Below are 27,665 nucleotides of genomic sequence, written 5' to 3'. Positions count from 1 at the left end.
ATACCCTAAACAAGATGAATTTAATCGTTAGTAATTTTGAAAGCTACAGAAATTCTGGAAAACATTTGAAAAATACAAAATATTTTCAATCCAAAGTATTCATAATGTTAGCTATAGCTGATTATTATACATTTGGAAGTTCATTATAACCAAAAAATATCATTTAATAATTTATAGGAAATTGGACTGAACCAAAAGGTCTGTTTATTGTATCAGGGGTCTCTCATAAAACATGGTTCGATACAGCAGGATTTGACTGCAGTATTTAATTATATAACTAGTAATTAAATGTAAAAATATATTCAGAATTTTTATTTTTGCAAAAATTTACAAGTATTCATTGTATGCTTCTTACAATTAAAAATAAAAATTCAATGAAAATTTTCATTTTCTAAATGATTTTTAAAGACGTGAGAAAGCTAAGTCTAAATTTACTCTTACAGAAGATACATGGAGTTTTATTGTAGGCCTCAATAAATTTTACAGAGAAATCAAATTTATATTTCATCAAAATACTACACATAATTTAAAAAATCATAGCACATTATTATATACTTCTTAATGGATGAGACATACGTCAAAAAAAAATTTTTTTTTCACAAACATAGAAATTTTAAGTAATACTCAAGCAGTACACGGAAATTCAGTGTATAGGCATTATTTATATCAATTAACATTTTTTATCACTTTTTTTAACCTGTTTAAAAATATTTTGCTTCTAAAACAATAAATACTTTTGGAATAAAAAAAAAACTTCAATAATATAAAACATTAAAAAAATTTTTCATTTAGAGAAAACATTAATACTTGTACTCTATTAATTTTTCAAGTGTTAAATTTATAATCCACCTTCTCAAGGCAGAAGAAAACAGAAAAAACAGGGAGGGACAGAAATGAAATTTTATATGCACATTTTCAGAATATGCACATAAAACAATCAAGAAATAATATATGAGTTAAGTATTGAATACAATTAAGTGCTCTAAATCTATCATTCAGATAATTATTTTTCTTAAATTACACTTTCTATTTAAAAAAAAAAAAAAAAAAGTTTATGTGGTTATTTTAAAAGTCTATTACCTACATTTGTACCTAATAGTTTATGCTTATATTAAAATATTAATTATATTCAATTACATTAGCTTCAACTCAATTGAAAAATAGTTATGTGACAAAAAAAAGTTTTCACTATAAAAACAACATATATTTGTATACTTACAAGTATTTTACACCAATGAATATTTCTCATACACCTTATGCAAAAGACTGCAAGAATTTATTAGCTATTTCAGGGTTCGTACACATTTCTGCACACGGAAATTAAGGACTTTTAAGGACCATTAATGAAAAAAATTAAGGACCTATGAGAAAATATAAACTGAATAAATTCAATTAAAAATATTATTCTATGCCTGATTTTCATTTTTTGTAATACCATTCTAAAAATAAAATAGATCCCTGAGTAGTATGCATTAAAAAGTTTGAGAATAAAATAAACTGTATGAAATTTAGCAAGTAGCATTAACTATTTTACACTTATAATAGTTGGACATATTTGAAAGAAGTTAAGTGACATTTACGTTTTACTAATAGTTAGCTTTATGTCGATTTTTTTTTTTTTATGTCTCATTTTGTCACATACTTAGTCAGTCTAGAAGTTTAGAAAATAGCAGGTAGATTTTATGTCAAAAGGCATAGGTTAAAACTAGAAGTAAGATCATAATCAGCATGGCTCATAACAAAAGACTGAAGGTTGTCACCGCTGTTGTTTGTCTAGAGAGAGACCTGCTCATTAGAACAAACCTGAAAGGTCTGATGTAGACACAGTTAACAAGTGTTGAAACTTAGTCAGGCTCTGTTTGATGCAGTTAGTGTCCCAGCTTTGTGTAGAGTTCCAAGGGATTGTAGCCCAGTTAATATACTTTAATGTTCCAATAAGCAATTAAAGTACCAGAGATGATAAGTTGTTTTGTATTATTTTTAAGTTTCACCAGATGAAAAGAATAAGTTTTACTTGAATTTTTAAATTTTTGTGTTTTATCTTGTGACCACAGTAAGTGTTAATGAAAGGCAATAACTCACTTTAATATGTAGAGATAACTTTTAAGGGTAAGCAGCTAGTTATAAATAATTAAATTAGGTAATTAGATAACCTTAGTCATTATGGATTTACATGGCCACTATTAAATTTTATTTTTTAACAATATTTGTTAAAAAAGCCTATTAAAATCAAAATCTAATAAAATTTTACAGTTTAAAATACATGTAATTTATGACATTGATCCTTAAACGATATTAGGATACACATTAAAAGCTACAAAACATTTATGTTTTGTAACTTTTATGTTTTGTAACAACACTCAAACATTTATGTTTTGTAACAACACTCAACAAAATATGTATCCTTCATTTTAATTTGAAGCCTTTCCAAACATTTTGGCTAGTTTATACAGATTTCCTTCTCTTTAAAATCTTTTCTAACAATTAGAGAGTTGTCTCAATATGCAAATCAATGCTCTCGCTAGTTTCTGCGTGCTTATCTCCTAACTTGTCAACATCTCCACAAGGTGCCTATGAGGATTTACTTGATCTGGTAAAAGTTAAACAGTCCCCCCCCCCGGACTGAGTCATAAACTGAAAGGCTGAAATTATAAACCAGCGCTCCGCAACCTTTTCTCACCTGCAACGCACAAAAAATTCTTTCTGGAATTTTGTGGCACACCAAAGAGTTCCGAGTTATCAAGAAAGTGCCGAAAAAATTCAAATGCTGACACACTTACAATCACACACACAACAGTGAAACATATAAAAACATTTAAAATAGACATTATTAACGAAAAAAATTGTCATTGTGTATTAAATACATGATAAAAAATTGCAAAATGTCAAATACACGTATTTGATTGCAGCACACCTATATCCTACTCATGGCACACCAGTGTGCCACGGCACAACGGTTGCAGAGCACTGCTATAAACAATTGGGTAAGTTACATAATAATAACTGCACATATCTTTGAGAAGTAATTTTCTTTATGTATTCAGTTTCTTTCTTCAACATGGTTCCTTTTCATTTTAGAATTTCTGGATCTAATTATTTCTGTTATTCTAAAAAACACTAAATGCATTTAGAATGTATAGAAAAAGTGGCTAATTCTATTTCTTTAGTAATATGAACATTCAGAAGAAATATGAAATATATATGGTAAAGGCCGGTTACAAAGCTGATGTGGCAGAATTTTTAGAACTTAGTGACACACCGAACAACAAAATCTAGAAATAGCAAAACTTTTCGAATTTAGAGCAGGCATTGGAAGCAGAATTTAGAAAGGCACTAGGCAGCAGAATTTAGGATCCACAGAGATTGCATCAGGTGGGAAATGCCCAGTGCCAGCTATGTGTTGATGCATTAAGACATATTAGATGAATCTTTTAAATTTTTTTTCAATTTCTTTATTAATAAAAAAATTCCTTTCTATAATGTCTGGCCATGTGATAAGATTAGAAGCAGTTTTGATATTTTCCATACTTATGACTAGTGAGAAGTAAAGAAAATAAAGGGTAGACAAACATGTTAGGAAAAAGATTCTAGTATCAGAAGTAAAACATTCAAATATTATGTTTTCATTGTTCTTCCAGACGTTCTAAAAAAGGTAAGAAATTCATCGCAAACTTTCTGTAAAATACATCCATTATATGTTGATACCATGGAGACATTTTTCATTTTGTCACATATTTCTCAAATCTTCTAGAATCGTGGGTCTATAAATTTTGCCTTCAAACCCTTCTAAACTTTCCAAGCTGCAATGCCTAAAATACTAGAGAAAAAGTATCCCTACCAATTCTGTAACAGCAAAAAAGGCAGAAATATTTTGGAAAAAAAAAAGGAGGGAAAAAGTGTAAAATTAATTTTATAGAGAAAATTGATGCATATTCTGATAATTTTGAATATTCTGAGACGGAGAAAATGCTTACTATGAAAAAAATTAAAAAGAAGACATTTTTATTTAATTACATAGCTAATTTTGCTCTTGTTAAGAGCTGTTTTGTAAATTACGCTTTATAGCATTATGCCTTATTTTGCAGATTCATAATATTGTATAATAAGTTGCCAAAATGAAACTTTATAATATGACAGTGAAAAATAGAGATGTTTTATTTTAATGTTATTTTTTAAATATAAGTACAATATATTACCATTATTTTAATGAAATTTATCAATGTTGTGATGTTTTAAAAAAAATCGTCTAAAAATTCTCAGATCTCGGAATTAAAATTTTCTATAGAAACTGATCTTAAAATCGCCAAAATGTTGACAAGCCGCCAAATTTAGAACCATTTAATAAAAGAATTCACATCCCCAAAAGCGAAAAGTTGTTTAAGATTTCTTTATTAGAAAAAATGAATTTCGAAATGTTTACGTTTCACTTCTTGCTCAGAAACTCGAGTATCCCATCATTTATATTAGAAATAGAAACAAATTATAACCAATTCAAAAAACCATATGTGTCAGTGAATCGCCAAAAATATTCCTCCAAAATGCTAATTCACACCCAAAAATGGCAGTCATAAAAACAGACAGCAATTTCAGATGATTAAAATTAAGAACCTTCTGCTGATTTTGGCCAAAATTAAGGACTTTTAAGGACCAAAAATCGATTCCAAAAAATTTAAGGACTTTTAAGGACTCTTAAGAACTGTACGAACCCTGTATTTTATGATACAATTTTTATATATTATACATCACACATCAATTCAAGAATTAAATTTTGTTAATAATTTTATGGGAAGTTGGTTACTAAATTTGACAACATAAAGAATTTATTAGCTACATACTATTTGAAAAACTAGTAATGCTAAAGACTATTTATTGAGAAAATGATTCTGAAGCACAGAGATGTTATTAATTTAAACTGTCAAAAATATATCTAGAATGTAATACTTCAATCATTTCAGTAGACTTTTCTTTTCATTTATTTATTTTATTTTTTGAGGATTATTCAAAATAAATTTTCAAAATTTTTAAAGAGAATTCAGTGCTTACTTACCGTCTTTCCACATAAATATGACAAAACGGCCTTGTTTTGGCTCAGATTCATCAGAATTTACAATTGCAGTACCAATTATATAATAAGTATTTGGATCTTCCCCTAACCTAGTTGAAATAATACTAAGAGCAAATTCATTTGGCAAAAACTGGTGAGCATGAAGTACTGAAAAGTACAAACAAATTATAAACCAATACAACCATAACTTTCTCAATCTGAATAACAATTTGTTATGCACAAATAACAGCAATATAACCATTTGTTATGCACAAATAACAGCAATCCTTACCTTCAAATGTATGTTGATCTATAATAAGTAAACTATATACATCTACTTCTTGGCCACATTCATCTGCACTTGTTTGTCCAGACTGTGTCTGATTAATTTTTAATATAGAATTGCTGCTTGTACTGCAGAAGGAAAAAGGAAGTTACATTAAAAAATAAATAAATAAATAAATATATATGTAATAAATTTAAACCCAGAAGTAATGACCAGGAGCAGGGGTTGTAGGAGAAGGAACAAACTTAGAATGCAGAAACCATGATCCACAATGAATAGGAAATTTGGAGGCAAATGCAGATTAAATCTTCAGTTTTATTTTTAGTAACATGGGTAAAATCCTAGTATATGGTGCAGCCTTGGCGCGATTTTGAAAATTATCGACAACACCAAAAATGACCCAAAGAACGTCTACGTATATACTATAAATTATATACTCTCACTATATACATAGTATATAATATGTATAACTATATATATTCTTTGAATGACCCATTTACTACTCATCGTATATGTTCTGTTTTTACTGCTCATCATAAAAGTCGCCAAATCCCGAGTCCACCAGATACTAGGATTAAACCGCAACATGTTGCGGTTACACACAATGTGCCTGTTCCAAATGGCTTACATTTTCAATAAATTTGTAGCAAAAAAGAAGAGGCAGACAGACAGCAGTGTAGCTAAGCCAAAGCATGGAAAGCAAGTGCGTAATGTTCAGGATGAAATCTTAAGTCAGACTGAGTTAGTTTTGGTTCTCAAAGCATTCTGATTGGATGATTAATATTGCTGTAAAATTATTATTGGCTGTTAAGAGTTTTAGTTCCACTTACATCATCATAATAGTCATATGACATAGATTTTTCTGGAAATGTCCCAGTGCAAATAGATGTTGCTAGTTTTAGAATAGAGAAGGAAAATTAATTTCTGCTGCTAATTTATTTTTTTACACATTCTTTTTCTTACATATATATATATAATTTTATGTTATTAACTAGGGTTATTAACTTCCCTGGTTATAATTATAACTAGGTAAATTTCTTAATGATACATGAATTTTCTTAGAATAATTTATTAAAACATTGTAAAAATATGACAGAACTCCATTTAACAAAGATAAATTCAAGCTAAATTGGGTAACTCAAGGCAACTATTTTTAAGTTAGAGAGAAATAAATATAACTTTGTTAAGAAAAAACACATATTACAAATTGGATTAGGCTGTACTGGACATAATACCATTAAAAATTATGTAAATCTATGTAAATGTGAAACATTGCAAGAACATTAAATTCACCAACTTAAAAAAAGGAAGCAAATGTTAGCAGACATACAGTCAACATTGTAATTAAGGGTACAATTATAATCAACAATAAAATATTATTTCTACTTCCTTCTCTAACATGAGATTTGTGTTTTTTATTGCACACTTAGTTGAAAGGGAATGCTAGAGACTCCTTAAGATTAAAATCAAAAATAAGGTCTTTAAAATCTAAACAACAAATTTCATTGTTAGGTGAGAAAATAACTTAAAAATTGAATTTGTGGAGAATCTCAGCAAATTTGATAACTGATAGGAAGGGGGAAAAGATATATATATATATGACTTCCATACATATCATAAATACTTCTTCAGCTAAAAAGGGGGCTTATACTATATGCAATTGAATTACTTAAACATACAGATACAGATAATAAAAAAAAAGAGGAACTATTAATATATAAATAAAGCAATTTATTTCTTGTTAGAACATTGTTTTAAAAATAATTATAATATCTGCTGACGAGCAATAGCATACGTATTATGGCAATAAAATCAGTGGAAATTGCCTATATTTACAGGACTATAGTTTTGAAGGTTAAATAGAACCTCCTTCAACTACAGGAGTAAAAATGACATTTTCTATGCTTTCCAGGTTTGATGCTCCAAGTCAGCTCTTAATCAAGAACTCAAATACTTACGAGCAGTTGTAATCAGAATAGGTTTTTCACCTCGTTACAAAATCATTTAAAAAACCTTTTTCTTTTGGTGAATTCAATTTCCTAGAAGCATTTCACATTCATGAAAATCTTTCAATCGTGGTTTATAATTCTAATTCTAGTGTCATTATGTTCACCTTTAAAAAAAATTATTTCATAGTCTCTTTCATGTTTTGCCATTAAATGGCACTGTTAACTGTTTCCTTTTCCTTTTTGAAACATTGCCATTACATTTAGAGACATCTCATTTTTGTCCTGCAGCTAAAGAAGTTTTAACTTAAACTTTGAAACAAAAATATTACAAATTTATGCAACTTACACTAATTCTTGCTGTAGTATGTTTAACATGTGATATTACATTATAATTATTATAACACTGCACACATACTAGGTTTGTTTTATCTGATTATGGCAAAACACATGAGGGCTATCTGCCTAAGGGGAGGGATGCCTTTGTGGATGAGGGAATATCCACGTTACACATGGGGAAAACCACAAAAAATACTCATGCAGTCAGCCTGTTTGCTAGGATTAGAACCCGACACTGGTGGGCTCACATACATCATTAATTTTCACTAATAATTAAAACAAACTAGTTTTTCTTGCAATAAATGTGAATTACCTTTCTATGAATTTGCAGAGACTTTTGTTTGCTGCATAAGACACATATTTTTCTACCTTTCTGAAGCATGTTTTTAGCTTAACTGTATAAGCTGTCATGTCATGGCCCCAAACCAAGATCTGGACTCAAATTCTAGCACGACAGCAACAAACATCTTTCTTCACTAACATTTTAACCCCTAGCATTTTCCAATAACAATTAATTCTATTTACCAGATAAATATGGCACCATTAGAAAAACAATGTCACAAAGATTTATTTTGTTTTCTTACATGTGTAAAAGTGAGATATTTTTGTAGAAATGTATAAACGTAGTGGTATCAAACTTATAAAGGATTAACAAATGTGACGTTACTTTTGCAGTGAATACAGACATCAATCAGGCATTTCTTAGGCATGTGAAGCACAGAAAATGTTGAGAATAATTTTAAATAAGCTAATTCACATATTATATTTTTTTGTAGACTTAAATTTCACTTCATATTATATAAACAAACCAAAAACACATCTTACTGAGAAATATATATATAATGATTTATAAATAAGTTACATGCTAAGCACATCATTATAATACCTAGATGTAAAATTCTGGGCTTGTGTACTTGCACTACGCCTTGTTGGAGTTAAACCACAGCTATCGTGATAATCAGTTCTAGACGTAATTACACCAAATGTCTGGGTGGCTTCTTGATAAGCAATACGCCTAATTAAAACGATGCATAAAGAATTGAATAAAATTATTAAATAAAACAATCATAATTTTTTGGCCATAATAGTGCTTTCAAGATTTAACTATACATTCAATTTTCAAAAATATCTACAAAAACTATTAAGAGATTTACTTTTTTACAATGACTTTCAACAATAATAATTTTCATTAAATTTTTAGACAAATTTTATGAACATAACAATCTAAATAAAGCTTATTAAGCTCATTTTAAATTACTCTTCAACTGAAATAATGATATATTTTAAAACTGCATGGCAATTAAAAAGTTCTTTACAAATATTTCAACATATAGTCAAATAGTATTAATTCATATGTTATTTACCGAGACATAACTAATAACATGAATTACAAAATGTCTCAAGCAGAAGGGGGTGTGTGTATTCAAAAATGTTTACCTAGGTGATTCACCCAATGGAACAGTTCTAATGTGAAGTTTCTGGATTTCATCTATAGTCCCAATCAGTAATGTATTATCATTTGCAAGTGCCAAACTAAAAATAAAAAACAAATAATATTTTTATTTTTAAAAATAATATAACTTCATACACTAAACAATTTAAGATGTCTCTCTTCTAAAAGGGAAAAAATTACTAGATCTCCTTCTTTTAGAATCTCCTAGTTATACTTTCCCTTTTTTGGCTCTGGTACAAATGAAAGACTGCTAAGAGCTGTTCATTAGTTAAGGACAATTCTTGTCCAGTAGTTCCACAAATAGGGGCTGCAAAAGTGTAAGTGTGATTCTAGAAACAAGCTACGATTGATTAATATTAGTTTTAGTTGCCTTTTTCCACTAGCATTACATAACGTAAAAAGATTTCGAATTTGGAAGAACCGATGAATTTCAGGAAGAGCACCAAATCTACAATGTTAATTATGAGGTTGGCAATTATTTTTAAAGCAGCTATCATATTTTGCTATATATTACATATATGTGTGTGAGTGTGTGATAATTTTGTTGGTAAATCAATATAATTTTGAAATTAATCCCGTTTTAGTCATGACGGAGAAAACTGCTGTGTAGTTGATAACTGGATAGAATTTTGGAAGAAGAATGGCCAACTTAATAGTTAAATATAATTTATTTTTGGATCAAGAATTTCTTAATGCATATCTTCTTAACTGGTAGAACAACAGGGGTGCTAAAATCAGGGTTGCCACTCAAACAGGAGAATGAAATTCCCTGACTTTTCCAGGATTTCCAGGTATGTTTCGAGAAAATTTCAGTCTATCCGCGTAATGTATGTTGGCTGTGCTAAGAGGTAAATTAATTATGGTATTACTTGTACTGTGTAGCAAATTCACTTAATTATTCAATAAATCCCAGAGGACATTTATTCTTAATTATTCTTGGTACACATTGTTTGATAACTTTGTCTACTTTTCCGCTTAAAAAACTTAATAAAATTTAAGATATATACATTGGATAACAACTGTACGTTTTATTTAATTATTACTCATGATCATCCCCAGTTCAACACGAGGCTAATCCGGTTCTTATAAATCACAACGCAATGCTAAAAGTTAGGTTAGATTTTAGGTAAATTTAATTTGTGTGAGGTGTATTCTTAAAAGGCACCTTTACACTTGAAAACACAAATATAATTATAATAGGAGTTGTTTTCTCGACTGAAGATTGAGATTAGAATCTGCCCAATCTGGAATAAAATAAGGCTTTTTTTGCAAACATTCTGCAGCTAAACGAAAGAAAGAAATCTATTTAATGATATTTTTTTACTAAATTGAGGTATTTTATATTTATTTCGCAGCATACATAAGGAAAAAATATGTGCATTAAATTTCGTGATGTCATCCTACTGCTAGAATTAATTTCAAGATTATGCCAGAGAAAATTTCCTGAAATTTGGAAATATTATTTACTAATGATAAATAAATTTAGAGGGAAGAAGCAACATTAAATGATATGAATAACATAAAAATAAAGATAATTACTTAAAAATTTAATTAGAATAATCAACGATATTTTAGCAAATATAGTTATATTACATGGTTATCCTAGATGATTGATTACTATTTTTTTATTTTACTGCAAAATGACAAGGTATTTATTAAAAAGAAAAGAAAAAAGATTTTGCTGTAAAATCCTAGTATACGATACGGCCTTCGCATGATTTTGAAAATTGTCGCCAAGAACAAAATGACCCGTTTATTGCTCATCATCATGTTGCCAAATCCCGTTGTACCATACATGGAGATTATTCTGACCAAAGAACGTCTATGTAAAAAGCGGAGGGAAAATTTGCCAAGGGATTTGATGACAGAACGGCCAGAATTTCCCTCTCCGCGATGTGTACAGGAAATTGAGAAACACGTGTTAAGAAGAAACGTTCTTTGACAAAAAAGAAAACTACGAAAATCTGTTTTTAAATTATTGCGAAAAATCCAAGAAGAAACGTTTTTTCTTGGATTTTTCGCAATAATTTTAAAACGGATTTTCGTAGATTTTCCCCCCTTCAAAATAACTAATCCATGAATTAATTTACTTGCGCCAAAAAATATTTTCTTTTCCTTTAAAGACATTTTAAACGATATTTATTTTATGAACTCTTGATAACGTGACCTTCGAACTTCGACATCGGTTTCAAGCTTTGGCGACAGATATATGAGACATGCACAGCTGTTTTCCCTCTATGATGGAACGGAGCCACAGCCACATCTGTTGCAGAGAGGTTTTCCTTCTTTACAATACATATTCTTTGATTCTAACCTGCATGGTACCGTATACTAGGATTAAACCCATTTTGTTTTATACGAGAACAGGTACTTTCTTTAGTTCATGCGATTCTCGAGGTTACTGGAAACCATAAGTTGCGGGAAATTTGCTTTGCCTTTCTAAAAAGACAATCAAATTGGAGCTACGAAAATTGGCTCTATGCCAGCTGCCCGAATGACACTCACGTGATACACAATTCGCCAAAAATGTGATCTCTTCCGACGTCGGCGCAAAACTCGCCTTTTTTGGCGGGATCGTTGTATGAAATTCCCTGACTTTCCCAGATTTTGACTAAAACACTTAAATTCCCTGACTTTTCCCTGAATTTTTTGGTCAATTTCCGAATTCCCCGACTTTTTCCGGTTTTCCAGGTAGCGTGGCAACTCTGTAAAATGCACCCACAATTTTAAATATGCAATTACATCTTTACTAATGTATAACAGCAAGCAAAGGCACATGCTGCCAACAGGAAGGTGAAGTGGCAAAAGAGTGATGTGTAATAATTGTAGTAGTATTCATAAGCTTGGAAGGTATTTGTTTTAAAGCTGATCAATGACTGGGCAAAAGTCTACAACAACACAGTCACTGCAGGGAAAATGCCTTGAAAGGGGCTGTGCTTTAATTGAAAATTAGAATTTTAAAGGTCTATTACCAATTTATTCCAATTAAGTTTAATCTGTTAATAAATTTCCAGCCTATTTATATATATTACACACAAATGGTTAAATTAATTAACATTCAAAAACTATCTTGATGGACTACATAAAGCATATATGCAATCAAATCTAGCATATTTTTATTTCACCATTTTATGACTTACTGACTGCCAGAGATAAAGGTAAATTAAGATAGCACATAGAACTCCAAATAAATAAATTCCTGAAAACTGTAAAATTAAACTCTAAAATTTTTCATATCATATATTCCTTAAAAGCAAAAGGAATTTTATATCACAAACCATACTTCAAGAAATTATTTTCAGAGAAATATAAAATTCCTTTTAGATGGATTAAAATAACAATAAATTCATTTCATTATAGAAGTAAGCATAGGTTAGTTTTCAGAAAAATTTTCTATTGCAATATGAAGATCAAATTCCAGAGATGGGGCTGCTTTCATACAGGAATCAATCCCTCTTTCTCTTCAGCATAACCGTATCCATGTGTGTCATAATAAAATGCATTAAACATAAATATCATGAGGCTAAAAATTTAGAAAATGGTTATTTAACTTGTTTGCAAACCATGCAGTTGAGTGTCACTTCGCTCAATGATTAACTCTATAATTCATAGTAGTCATGAAATATAAAGAATTATAGCATTAACGTCCACTTCTCAAGCTATCTTTAACGATCATTTTTGTTTCTGGAAGTTTTTATTGCTTGGAAGGGCAATAAATGTTTTAAACCTGCTTTTTCATCCGGTCTGCTCATTCAAAAGATAAAACAATAATGCGTGGTAATACCAATGTTCAATATTACATGAATCATACTGCAAGATAAAAATAATGCAAAAATGTAGCAACAAATAACAGAAATCATATTACCTATCAGGATAGCCTTCTGAATTGAGTGGGCACATATGGCTAACTTCTTTTAGATTAACATTAGAAAATACTAATTTATGATTGCTAGAATATATCACAGTTGGTCTATCGGAACAAGCAAAAACATTAGTCGTGGCCAAAGAACGAAATGTTTTAAGCACTGTTGGTTGAGTTCCTAGGGTAACCTAAATTAATTCAAATGATAATTTTTAGAATTATGTGTATTGTTTGAAAAATTATAGAAAAACAATAAAATCACATTTACAAATGTAGAAATATATATCTGTATATATAAGTGTGTATCTGTAAGTATGTAGAAAAATAAAATATGCTTACTTTTTTCTTATCAGCAAGACTACCTGTAATTGGATTGATTGAAAAATAATATAAAGATCCATCACCCAAGGCACAAAGAAGGTAATGAGTATTCTCAAACGTAGTAGCCAAAATAGATCTTGGGATAATGTCTAAAGGGGGAAAAATAACATGTAATGTAATTTCTTGCATTTTATATAAAAATAGAAAATAAAATATTTTATGTATCATAGTAAGGAAACACGGTACTTCTTTATTAATATTTATCCCCTAAGATTGAATCACTAATCTGTTGGTATGCAAACAGTGATGGACTGTCGCCAATAGCACGATAAACATTATGAACTGGAAACCCTGCAGAGGAATTAATTGTGTAACTTGTTTTTTCCTTACTTACTTTCCTCACTCCTTCAGGAAAGAAGTGATATGACACTCTCTATTATTTAACTCATTTTTCAATATATATTTGGAATACAGTACACTCCCGATTATACGCGGAATTGGGTGGCGCAGCCGCTGCAGATAACAAAAATCGCGTATAATCCAAAAAAAGCTAAAACCGGGTATAGCAAAAGACAAAATAGTCATTCCAACTTGTAAATCGTTTAATGTACAATAAAACTTAAAATAAACAGCAGAAAATGTTTAATTATCGCTTAATATTTTAGTATATTACTCAAAACTAACCTAAAATGCATTTTATTAATAAAAACAGAAAAGTGCTTTGTACTTAAGAAAGGCGTCAAGAATACACAGAAAAATTAATACTGTAATGTATTATGTAATTACACAAGCATAATTGTAAAACTACACCTTTTTGAAGAAATCAATTATTTGTGTTTGCTTCTTGCTTTGGAAGCATTTTCTCTTGATCCGAGATTGCATTTTTCATGGCATAAGTTTTTCGGCCAACTCCACGTCGTCTTGTTCTTCCAAATAGCTCAGCAGTCCGTCAACTTGCTGCAAAGCCGCTTCATGAGTCTTCCGCATATGCACAGTGGGCTCTTCTTCGCTTTCACTTCGTTCTTCTTCATTCTCAGCCTCTCCCCTTGCTTTCTTCACAATTTCGTCATCTGTCAAGTGTTCGAAGCCAGGTTTGTTGACATCACACTCAACCACTCGTTAATGTTTTCAGCATCGACGTTCTCACCACCCGGAACTGATTTCACCATATCGGCAAGAGTTGCTGTGGGCATGTCTACATCTTCATTCTCTTCTTTACAACTGAAAGGGGTTAGGTTGTTGTTGGCTTCAACATTACGCATGAGTTTTCTCCATGATTTTAAGAGGGTTGACGGTTTCACTGAGTCCCATGCAGATGCAATACCATAGATGTTGTCGAAGATTGTATAGTGTTTCCAAAACTCTTTCAGATCATAACCTTCCTCAATTTTAGCCATTAGCAGCTTCATTGTTCTCTTCATTGTTGCAATGACGCCTTGGTCTATGGGTTGGATTAGCGCAGTAACGTTTGGGGGGAGAAACTTTAACTCCTTCACATCCAATCCGCCCGACACGGCCCTATATTGAAAGAACCAGAACCGCAAGAAAACGGCCGAGATTGTAATCTTCTTTTCTTCCCTCCCCCTAAGGTATGCAGTATCAAGTGCACTTTCCCCAAATGCATTGTATCTGTTTAATGCAGACAGCTTGTCTTAGGTTTTTTTTTATCTTTTGGTTGATCGTGACATTTCGTTGTTGATTCTTTTGTGGTACATTCAGCTTTAAAGCTTTAAACAGCAATAAAAGAGCAGTTTAAAAATTTAAGGATTGTATTTATTTTTAAAAAATTTATTCCTTAAAAACAATCTTTCCTATAAAAGTAACGAAAATAAACAAAATCTCAGTCATTATCATAACAAAGCTGGAAAGGCTTGTTGATCTGACCTTCAGAATAGTTTTATAAAGAACGGGGTCAAAGGCTAATGGAATCTTTGCTAGAAAGTACAAAGGATGTCATTGGAAATCTTCACACCTATTTTCTGCGTTAATGGACGGGTAGGAGAGGAAATTGCTGTGAAACTGGAAAAGTATTTTGGGCGGTTCGGGTATTTTGAGGATACAGCTTAGCGAAGGGTCTGGTTTTCAAAGAGTTAAACAAAACAAAAATTTGTCCATCAGAAGACTTTAACCCGCTTGTTGCTGTGTGAGATGGTGCGTTGTTGATCAATAGCACAGCTTTTTCAGGCAGGTTTTTCGATTTAAGATGTTTAGGCACTTGACGAATAAAGATTGTTTTGAACCATTCTTGAAAAATGTTTCGGTTCATCCATCCTTTTTTTTTTTTTTTTGGTTAAAATAATCAACGAGCAAATTTTCTATCCTTGTGCCTTTGAAAGATCTCGGTTTTTTTGACTTTCTAATGACAACAAGTCTAAGTTTATGTCCACCAGTAGCGTTACTGCAAGACATGATAGTGCTTTCTTTATGACCCGCCACTTTACTTTCACTTTCATATGCTAAAGTGCGAGTGGGAAGACATTTCCACTAAAGTCCCGATTCGTCGGCATTGTAAATTTGTTCAAAAGATAGCTCTTCTTTTAAAACAAATTCTTCAAATTCATGGTGGAACTCATCGGCTGCTTGTTGGTCTCCCCGTGAAGTCCAATTTCTCGAATTCCATGTCGCTGCTTAAAACGAGTCAACCAGCCAGAAGACGCATCAAAATTTCATTTCAGGCCTAACAACTTAAAGAAAGGTTCTGCCTTCGCCGCAATGATAGAACCATTTACAGGAGTACCCTCTTTTCGAACTTGAGCTAACCACTCTGTCAATGCCGTGTCTATCTCCTCAAAGGTACTTTGGAAATTAAATCTAGTCTTTGCGCAATCGTCAACACAACCTTCTTTCGTTTACCTGACATTTTAAATCGGTAACGAAAAACACAAAACCAAAAAGCACAAGCATTAAACACAATACAAGATAAGAAATTAACTCCGACTGGTTCGCAAACACTATCAGGCTTAAACTAACAATGGCGAGTGGGAGGAAGTGGACGTGATAGTAAGATTAAGACGAGAGAGGGCGGTGGAGCGGCACTGCAAGGGTGAGTAAGAAATCACTTACTCATCAGAGGGGAAGGTTCCAAGAAGGCCTGGGATATGTTTGCCATAAATAAGCATGACGTTAGCAAATTTAACGTTTCGCTCAGTTTTGTGAACATTTTTATTTTCTTTGCTTTATGCTTGGGGGGGGGGATTTTTGTGCGGCAACGGCGGATAATCCACCCGCGGATAATCGGGAGTCTACTGTACTAACGAATAATAATCTATTTTCATGTATCAATAAAATGTGTTTGTGATTTTTCAATTTCCGTCTTCAACCTCTGTTTGGATTAAGTTAATTGGCTATGATCTCGCTGATGCTATGCTGGATATAAGGTAAGAGAAAAAATTTTACTGACTACTTTTGTTAATTTTGATGTGAAATTGTGAGGCTACAAAAATGTTTTTCAACAAAAGATCATGAGACCGAGGTGAAAAGACCATAGCTTAATTAAATAATAATAGAGAAATAGAAACTGTGAAGGCTAAACTGTAGTTTCATATCAAAACCAAAAATAAATTTTTCGACGATGCAAAAATGTTTCATTCAAATCAAATGCAAATTGCAAAATTGAATACCAGCAATTACTCAACATGAAAATTCAAAATACAAATGCTAATAATAAAGGAGGATCTTTATGATGTAATCAAAGATGTTCCTCCAAGCCCTATTATAGAACAATGGAGTAAACGGAATCGGCAATGTTGTGCGATGATAACTACTGCTAAAGCCACCTGGGAAAAATTCAGGCAGGTAGATGAAAGGTCTAGTCTCTCAAGTAAATCATTTCTTTTGCAAAAGCTTTACAGTTTGAAGCTTGAGGAAAATGGAAATATGCAAAAACATATAAATACATTACTGGAGTTAGTCGATAAACTCAATTCAATACGTGAGAACCTAAAAGACGAATATGTTTCAGCACTTTTGCTTTGTTCAATGTCTAGTTCTTATGATACACTCATTATGGCTCTTGAAACGACAGCAAAATCGGAACTGAACCCAGAATTCTTAAAAGGGAAATTAATTGATTTAACAAGAGAGTTGACAATAATTCATCAGATTCAAAGGCATTTAAAGCTTCATTTCATAAGAAGACAGACAGAGAAAAGTTTTGTTCATACTGTCACAAAAATAATCATTTTGGATCAGAGTGTTAGCATCTGAAATCGAAACAAAAAAATGAACCGCGCCAAAATTCGAAGAAAACATATATGAAGTCCAAAGCATGCCAAGCAAAGAATGCATGTAATCTCGCGATGAATAAAAAAGAAACAAAAATTAAAACTCCGGAAATCGAATCCAGATGCGGTGCTGTCCTTCTGTCTGCTGATAGCACTATACATCAATCAGCGGAGAGTTTTGTTTTCGACAGCGGGGCAAGTAATCACCTGGTAAAAAATACGAAAGATTTCATGGACTGTGTAGCCATAAATCTGTCAGATATTATAAATGGGAATGGGCAATGTATTAAATTAACAGCATAGGAACTGTCTGTTTTAAAACATTAAATGCTAAAAAAAAAAGTAACTGAAGTTCTCTTATTGGAAGTTTTATACATTTCTGAATTAGAAATGAATTTAATCTCAATTAAGAAAATAATGGAAAAAGGACTTTTGGTTCTGCTTGAAGGAAATAAAAGCATGATCACGAAAGAAAATAAAATTATTCTAGAATATCATGCAACTAACAACCTTTTCCAAATTAAACCAATCTACAGGAACAATGAACCATCAGCTCATTTAGCATTTCAGTGCAAAAATGAGAACTGTGTTCAACTTTGGCATAGATGCCTTGGTCACAGAAATGATGACGTGATCAAACAACTTGTAAACAAAGAACTCGCTGAAGGAATTAAACTAGATAATTGTAAACATGATACCAAATGCATTCAGTGCATAAAATGTAAACTAACTGATTTTCTGTATCCCAAAGAATCGAAATTCAGAGTATATAAACCACTTGAACTTGTTCAAACTGATATTTTAGGACAAGTACAAATACTGTCTGTCGGTGAATACCTACACTTCGCAACTTTTATTGATGACTACAGCAGGTTCACAATGATTTACCAAATGAAAAAGAAAAATGAAGTAATTTCTAAACTAAAACAATTTATTCCTCTTACAAACAATAAATTCGGGAGAAAAGTAAAAACGCTTAGAAGTGATAATGGTGGTGAGTACACAAAGAATTTGACGAATATCTTATAAAACATGACATAAATCACCAGCTTACTGTACTGTATTCCCAGCACAAAATGGAGTCAGTGAACACAAAAATATGTCTTTGATAGAGATGACAAGATGTCTTTTAGCTGACTCAGGGCAACCTCACAGACACTGGGCAAAGCAGTGCTGACTGCAAATTATTTACAGAATTGTATGCCTACAAAACCAAGTGCAAAAATGCTATACAAATTATTGGAATAGCAAGAAACCCAACCTCTCTTATCTGAGGACTTTTGGATGCAAGGTTTTGCTTACATCCATAAATCTAAAAGCGGTAAACTAGATAATACCACTATAGGATTACTCGTTGGCTACGACAGCAGAAGTAAAGGCTACAGACCTGAAGACAAAATCATAATAAGTCGATCTGTATGATTTAATGAAGAAGCTGAAACTAACAAGCCTGTAAGTGTGTCTTTAAACCAGAATGAAAAAATCCTCAGGAAGAAAACTCAGCATAGGAAGAAATAAAAATTGAAGAACCTGAAAATGAAGAAATATCAAAATCTTTGGAAGTCAGAAGATCGAACAGAGATGTGGTAAACCCCCTGATCGCTATGTATTCCATGCAATATATCCAATCTCTCCTGAACCTAAAAGCCTGGAAGGAAATTCAAACTTTGGAAGAGGAAAAAAAAAAAAAAAAAAAAAAAAAAAAAAAAAAGCTTACAGCTATTTGAGAAGAAAACAACATTTGGGAATTAGTCTATTTACCAAAAGGAAGAAAACCAATCGGATGTAAATGATCTTTCAACACCAAGCTCAATGCAGAAGAAAAATTTGAAAGATACAAAGCCAGATTAGTCGCAAAAGGATTTAGCCAGAAGTTCAGATCTGACTATGATGAAACCTTTCCTCCTGTAGTAAAATACACAGCTCTATGAGCTTTCCTATGTGCAGCTTTGTATAAAAACATGTCTGTTAGACATATCAATGTCAAAACAGCTTTCCTTCATGGAGAACTAGAATAAGAAATTTGCATGACTCAACCTGAAGGATACTCAAAAGCTGTTAATGAAAATAAAGTCTGCAAACTGAAGAAATCTATATGTGGTTTAATACAAGCCACTAGAGCTTGAAATCTGAAAATTGGAAAAATACTTCTGGACATATCATTTAAACAAAGTCAAGCAGACCCATGCTTGTTTTTCAAAACCATCAATGGAAAATTCAGATATATAATATTATATATATATAGATGATATGCTTATAGGAAGTGAAAGAGATGAAGATGTAATGGAAACAATCCAACAATTAAACGCTAAATTGGAAATCAAAAACCTAGGAGAAATCACCCTCTACCTTGGCATAAACATCGAAAGATGGAACTTTTGTCATAAACAAAAATAATAACATAGAAGAAATAATTAAAAAATTTGGACTACAAAACGAAACACCAACATATACGCCAATGCAAACAAACTACTGCAAACCAGAAGCTGAAGATGATCTTCTAAAGGATAATAAAGAATACAGACAAGCAGTAGGGGCATTATTATACACTGCAACAATCAGCAGACCGGATATAGCATGCACCGTCAATCTACTAAGTAGAAGAAATGAAAAACCTTGGAATATAGATTGGAATGCTGTCAAGAAAGTCATTCGATACTTATATACAACTAAAGACTTTTAGTTGGTCTTCAACAAAATTCAAGAACCTATACTAACTGCATATTCAGATGCAGATTGGGCCAATGACAGAACAACAAGAAAATACATTAGCAGATACATATTCAAACTAGGAAATAACAGCATTTCATGCAGCAGCAAAATGCAAAACTGCATTGCACTATCTCCAACTAAACCAGAATATATTGCATCAGCTAATACAGCACAAGAAGCACAATGGCTGTTAAATTTGCTTAAAGATCTAGGACTAAAAAAAAAATTTGCTGATTACTCTCTATGAAGATATGAAGTCATGCCTCAAACTTTCAAAGACGGGGAAAAATAGCTCCACAACAAAAAATATAGATGCCAAATACCACTATCTGCGTGAACTTCAAAACGAGATCCTGAGGCTAGACTACTGCAAAAGCTCCGACATGATTGCAGATCTACTCACCAAACCACTAAGCAAGACTGTGTTCAAGAAACTTTGAGAATCGCTGCAAATGGCGATGCTGCCCATCAAGTAGGAGTGTTGGTATGCAAATAGTGATGGGCTGTCGCCAATAGCACGATAAACATTATGAACTGGAAACATTTTTTGCACTGGAGTTAATTGTTAACTTGTTTCTTCCTTACTTTCAGGAAAGGACAGTGATATGACACTCTCCATTATATAACTGCATTTTTGATATATATTTGGAATACTCATGAATCTTAACCTATTTTCATGTATCAATAAAATGTGTTTGTGATCTTTCAATTTCCGTCTTCAACCTCTTTTTGGATTAAGTTAATTGGCTATGATCTCGCTGATGCTGCGCTGGATACACGGTAAGAGACAATATTTTACTCTCTACTTTTGTTAATTTTGTTGTGACATTGCAAGGCTACAAAAAGTGTTTTACGTCATAATCAACTTAGACATCTCACTGAAATCTAGCCACGTGATCTTATAGCTCATTACATGTTACATCTTAGTTGATTAGCGATTAAATTTTGGGAGTTTCTATAATAAAGTACCAAAAATACTTCAGTGGTTCATAAATCATATATATCATTCAACAGCATGAAAAAAAAAATTGCATTCATAGAATTCGCCTCCCTTCCCTCTATCACATATGATACTTTTTGGTAAAAATGAAAGAATTTTTTCAAATTATTTTGAAATTATCACATGCAAACTATGAAATATACTTGCGATAATAATACTTGAATGATGAAATGCTATGTGAAAACATTTTTTTACGTTCTCTTCAAAGTATGCAAGCTTCTAAAAATAAGCATAATTAACATTAATCATTATTGCATCAGTATAAGTTTTACTAAGATTAGAATTAGATAAGCTTTTCAATGATTTGAATTTCAATTTATTGCTAAATAACATATATCTGATGTTAGAATATACTGTAAAACAATTCAAAATCTTTGTAATTCAAAAGATAATTATTTTTCATTAATTTTAATACAGTATAATTTTATTCTTACCAAGTTAATTATTAACTTCAGAAATTTCATAAAAAATTTTGTTTGCTGTATAAATTAAAACAGCAAATAAAGAACCAAGAGACATTGTGTTCTCAAATGCTACACCTTTTAAATAAATAACATTCATGCTAAGGAATATAAAGCAATGAAATCATTGCACTCATTTCATGATAACATCTTTATACTGTGCTGTGATGCTAGTAATTTGAATAAATATATGACTACTTAAAAATAAGACTCTTCCAATGCTTTGTAATAGATTTTAAGAAATAAAAAGGTAATGAATATGTATTTCATGTTGCAGCAATTCTGAGAATCTTACTTCCCCCCTCCTACATTCGGAGAATTTCCTTGAAATAACAGTAATGTTTGTTAAGGCTCAAGGATATTCATTACTTTCAATTTGCTTTAAGGCATACCAGTGACATAGATGCAAGCTTAAGTTATTAGTTTATGCATACAGTAATTGCTTAAGTAGTACATTTAAATACTGTAATTAAACAACAAACAATTAATTATTAGTATAATAATTAAACACTTTCTCTTTATTCTGCAATTTCATTAATCAATATACACATAATTGTTCACATTGATAGATGATAATTCATTGGTTTAAGTAACGGAAAAAAGAGGAGAAGAAAAATTATTGCTGTTCATTCTCCTTGCTTATTTTTAATGACAATACAGCCGCAACTATTCATAATGTGATATAAACAGGTTACCACTTTTTTGTGACAGCTGTCCCTTAACAGGAAAATATTAATTTAACTTTATGATTTTATAATTACACAAGACATGAATGAAATATATACAAAAATATAACTGATAGGGATATGATAATTTATTCCTAAACCTGAGAAGGCGGTATAAGTTGGATGACTGTCAGTTGAAAGATTTGTATATAGTGTAATTACTCAATTGTATATATTGTAAAAAGCTAATTGTCTTCAGACATATACTGTTACTAAAAAAATGGGCCTATTTCCTGCCTTTAGACTGTCTATTAGCTCTTGGACAGCGAAAATGCCTTTTTCCTTTCTTAAATTCTTAATCATTGCGACACAACAATTAGCCAGAAATTAATTAATTTCCATTCACTAGTATTTTCAAAAAAATCTTAACAGACGGTCTCTCTCAGATAAGAACTCCACAAAATACATCCCTCATGAATTCCAAGTCCCACCCACTACCATAAATTACTTCACCCAAGTCTTACCGACTGATATTATTCAAAGCCCCTACTGCCGCTAAGAATTTTCGGACACCCTACACTTCTGAGTCAGACACGAAGAGAACACTTTGCCAACTCCCCCACTAGAAAGAATGTAAGTTACTTAATACTTTTCTGGCCTTTATATCTTCATGTACATTCACTGATCTTATTTATATTATTTTCTATATTATTTTTATGTTTTCTTTGATTTGTTTTTACAAAGTTTGCATTATTTATCTTTTTTATAATCTTCTATGTTTATTTCAACTTTACTTTGAATTCGATTTCATAATGACAATTTCCAATGTTTAATTTCTACAAATAATATAATACTCAAATACATAAAGATGATAGTGTCGGGGACGGTTACTCGAGTTTTACAGGATTTCTCTACAGTAATTGATTTTTACTCCAAATTGAATTGACTAAAATGCTTCATGAGAATAAGTTCTTTGAGTAGCAACTATTCGCGGAATTATTTGACCTGACTATAATTGCCGGTTTGGCTTTAACTTATAACTCGAGTAAAGACGAAACACTTTCATATTTACATATTTTTATCAATTATTGTTCATTGAACGGGAGTTGGTTTGTTCCCCTTGAAAAGTCAACTAATTTCCGATCAATGACAATAATTACATGTTTTAATTTTTCCTTTTACAATTGAAATATTATTCTTCGTGATGATTTAACTCCAGTCCCCGTTAAAACATTATTAACATTTTGCTTTCTAATTACTTCAAAACATCTTTCAAAATATAACTTACCAGTATGGATGCACACTTTTAAAATAATTCTACTTTAATTAAACTTAGGAGATAATATAATCAATTAATCAATACTGTTTAGGAAATAAATTATTATTAACTAACTTTGCAGCAATTGCGCAAGTAATAATAACTTATATTCGCACTAAATGGATTTAAGTTCATACGACATTATATATATATATATATATATATTTATTTATTTATTTTTAATTTATTATATATTTATATTTATTATATATATATATATATATATATATAAAGAGACCTATTATAAGACACTTACCACCTCCAAGCATTTCTTTTTGCATTTCTCTCAAAGAAGGTAGATTCAGAATACGAATTGAAATATCTGTCCACAAACCAACAGCACATATTTGAGTTTTATCAGAACAGTCTAATGGATTCACATCCAAGCATGCTACTTCGTAATCCATTATTGCATGCCTTTTAAACAGAAAGCGAACAGACAAGATAAGCACACAATTATAATGAAAATATGCATATGCAATTAAGTCAATATTATTTGCAACAAGATTTCTTTATTTTCAAGCACAATGGATACAAGGGTTAAAATTTTTAAAAATAAGATGATAAACAAACAAACATTACCCTACTTGCTTTATTTCCTCTTCATAAATTTCAAAATAATACAATTCATTCCGTATAGCACAAACAACCTGAGACATATTTGCTGAAACAACACAGATATTTTGCCCAGGTGGTGGCATCCACTGACTCAGTAACTTTTTATTGGATCTATTAATCAAACGAATTGAAGTAGCTGTAACCTAAACAGAAATATTCAATTACAATAGGAAGCATGTTAAAAATCAATTACTTGCTGATGCTTGGAGACAGTTATTGCCAACAACTTACTTGGGTACTTGGGCTTTACCTGTGACCAAGGTGCTAAGGAAAAAACATCACCAAGTTTAGTACGCAAGTCACTAAACTTTGAGACTTTTTTTTTTCCTGCTAAACTTACTGACATTGACAAAAAAATATCACCAATTTACCACCAACAAAGAGGAATTTTAATGGAAATGTAAAAAATGAACTTATTCTATTTCCAAAAATACAAGTTCTTATTTATAAAGTTATATTCATGCTTGTTTTTGCAAATTTGGGGGGTAAAATGCTCCTTATAGTTTCATTTTCACTTGATGGCAAATTGAAAATTGTCATCATTTTGAATAAAATAAAATTATTCCATAATTTTAATTACTTGGTTTTAATTAAGGTTTAGGGTTTGTTGATTAATCAAGGTCACTAGCAAAACCAACAAATACTCCTACTTGTTTATTGCCTAAATTTAACTGTCTAATAAAACAGCAGTTTTAAATCTATTACACAAAATTAAAAGCTTTAAATTTAAAAATTTGTACACTAAAACAAACTTTTGCAAAAATGTTACTTAACATTTTCTGAACATTTAGAATAAAAATACATCTTTGCTGCATTTTAGAATCCATGAAAACTAATAGTATCAACTAGATATTTATAAAAAGATATTTTAAATGTAATAAAATAATTTTTGAATAGAAAGATATTAAAATATATCACATATTTTTCAAGTCAGTAGATATTTTACATGTATAAATACATAATTATTGTTAAAGGTTCAGGTAGGTATGTTCCAACAATATACAAATTTTAAACTTTTATGCAATTTAGTGAACATTCCCTTTTTCTACAAATAAAAATAGCCCAGGCTTTTTCTTTTGGTTTCCAAATTTTTGTTTTCTAATAACTATCGACTGAGCAAAACATTTCAGGCATCTTATTTTGGTTTTGAAATTTTTATATTCTTATAAGTACTGAAAATTAGTTTAAAAAGAAAAATCAAACACAAAAGTAGGCATATGGGTTTTACAAAACTCAGAATTGTGTTTCCCTTGAGTGAAGAATAATCAAGTTCTTTTTCCTTGACTCTTAACCTGAACATAATACTTCTTTGGAAATCAGGGTTTGTAGCCACATTTGAGTTAAAAATATAAGCACATATAAGCACTTTTCAAGCACATTTTAAGGAAAAAATAAGCACCTGTCTAATTACATTATACACAACTGCATAACCTTAAAAGAAAAATTAGACTTGCAATTTAAAATATGAGCAATGCAATATTTATTAAGAGAATGAGCATTGCCTTAACCATGGAAAACAATTAACTTTTTTTTTTTAAATTTTAAATAACAGTTCAATTTACAGAATTAGTTTACAATGAGAGAAAAAAAAACTATGCAGAACTAAACTATATTACAAGATTTAATGATGAAATTTCAGTTCAAAATATAGAAAATAAATAATAAAAAGCCATATTAATGGCTTTTTATTATTTATCGCTTGGCACCTAATAATAAATACATTTTCACACTCATATTAATATTTAAATAATTTAACTTAAATCAAAATTCTGAACATTTTCTAAAATTTCATTGCATAACAGTTTTCTCTTAACATATATTCCAAGCAAAGTAATTTAAGTAAAAAAGAGGAACATTTCTGAAATCAGGAGACGGGAAATTGCTTCATACAGTCATTCTTTAACAGTAAAAGCTTAACTAACCCGCATACTCGGAAATTGCCGAATATCCCGTATAGTCGAGCGTAACTGGAAGAAGAGGAAGGGGGGGAAAGATTGAAGCCGTTCTTTAGATTTCTCGGCTAAATAAATGATTTTGACATTTCGATATGTGCATCATATAAAAATAGACCAACGGAACTGAGAAATATTCTGCTTAGAAAGCACAGTAAAACTCTTTTAAGTGTTCATAAATAAATCTCAGACTGAACATCAAAATTAATTATCTCTGCAAAATACTGCAAACAATATTGCGCAATATGTGCGACGTAATTCTTCCATACGTGATATTACGCAATCGGAATCGGAATCAACAGCTGCCGGTATTTGAAGAATACAGAACTAAATAAAGAAAGAGACTTACTAATCTGGGGTGTTTTTGATTCTAATTTTGAACAGACTGTCTTAAATTTCCGGAATAGAATCATTCTTCGCTTGGGATGGGTAGACCGCAAAAACTTTTAGTCCTATTCAATCCAGATTGGACAGTGACCAAACCAAAAAAAAAAAAAAAAAAAAAAAAAAAAAAAAAGTGAAGGGGGAGAACCTTTCAGCCTCCGTACTTAATGTATTGGCGGAAAAAAAAATTGACTATTCGATTACTTTTTTTTTTATTTAAGCCATTCCGAATATTATTCCTTACAAAGCTAATCTGTGTACAAATACACCCATTTTTGGAAGTTTATCTACACTTCAGCAGCTACTGCAACTATATTATTATAAATGTTCATACATATGTTCATAATAAACACGAATATGAACTGATCATGCGGAACGAGAATGCAAATTATTAAAATCTTGATAGAAATTCAAATGGGTGGGTGTAGTATTTGGGTGGGAGGAAGAGAATACCGAATGTACCGGAATTTTGTACGGTTTTCGCAATTCTTTGATCAATAGTGCACCTGTCTGTACTCTCGTGCACCATAGGTTACGTTAATGCAGAGAAAGGGGGAAAAGCTATTTCCGGGAGTATGATTCACCATCTGACGTTCCATATAAGGAAGAAAAGTTGTTTATTTAGTTTCGGTTTGGTACGGGGGAAAAATGCGCATTCATTAAAAAAAGCACTAAAAACAAAAAAATAAGGGCTTTAAAGAAAACGTAAGCACCTATAAGGGCCTTTATATTTTATTTTCAAATATAAGGATTTATAAGCACTTGTAAGAACCGCTACGAACCCTGGAAATATAAAATGATCAAGATGGGTAAAAGCTTTCTACAAAGAAAAGAAATTGGTTTAAACAAGCTGTCAATTCACTATATTTTTTGCTTAAAAAAATATTGGTTTAATTTTTTCCACATAACTGACACGAGGGACCAACTAACAAAGAGATCAAGTCTGGTTTTAAATCATTTAGTTAATTTATTACAGAACTGGGCCATTAGATACAGTTTGCTTCTTCTCAGTTAGAGCAGTAGATATTTCTATCACCAGACAGTAAGATTTAAGTCACATCCTGACTTTTCTATTTTCCCA

At 31.0% G+C, this 27,665-nt stretch overlaps 1 protein-coding gene across 1 annotated transcript in view; it reads right to left on the bottom strand.

The window, feature by feature from the left end:
* pic (DNA damage-binding protein pic) overlaps nt 1–27,665 on the bottom strand; it is a 136,213-nt gene that overhangs the window by 44,050 nt on the left and 64,498 nt on the right. Inside the window, exons 11-18 of the mRNA XM_085815050.1 lie at nt 24,213–24,391; nt 23,887–24,047; nt 13,270–13,400; nt 12,934–13,118; nt 9,053–9,148; nt 8,502–8,630; nt 5,337–5,458; nt 5,048–5,212 (exon numbers count right to left, since the gene is read on the bottom strand). Coding sequence (XP_085671176.1) covers nt 5,048–5,212; nt 5,337–5,458; nt 8,502–8,630; nt 9,053–9,148; nt 12,934–13,118; nt 13,270–13,400; nt 23,887–24,047; nt 24,213–24,391 — 1,168 coding nt within the window. The remainder of the gene's footprint in view (nt 1–5,047; nt 5,213–5,336; nt 5,459–8,501; nt 8,631–9,052; nt 9,149–12,933; nt 13,119–13,269; nt 13,401–23,886; nt 24,048–24,212; nt 24,392–27,665) is intronic.

The sequence above is a fragment of the Stegodyphus dumicola genome, chromosome 4, assembly GCF_044657685.1.
Source record: "Stegodyphus dumicola isolate Sdum_Otavi_A_Nest chromosome 4, ASM4465768v1".
In the NCBI taxonomy this organism is placed as follows: domain Eukaryota; kingdom Metazoa; phylum Arthropoda; class Arachnida; order Araneae; family Eresidae; genus Stegodyphus; species Stegodyphus dumicola.
The sequence above is the reverse complement of the archived record's forward strand: the minus strand, read 5'-3'. Positions and strand labels throughout refer to the sequence as shown.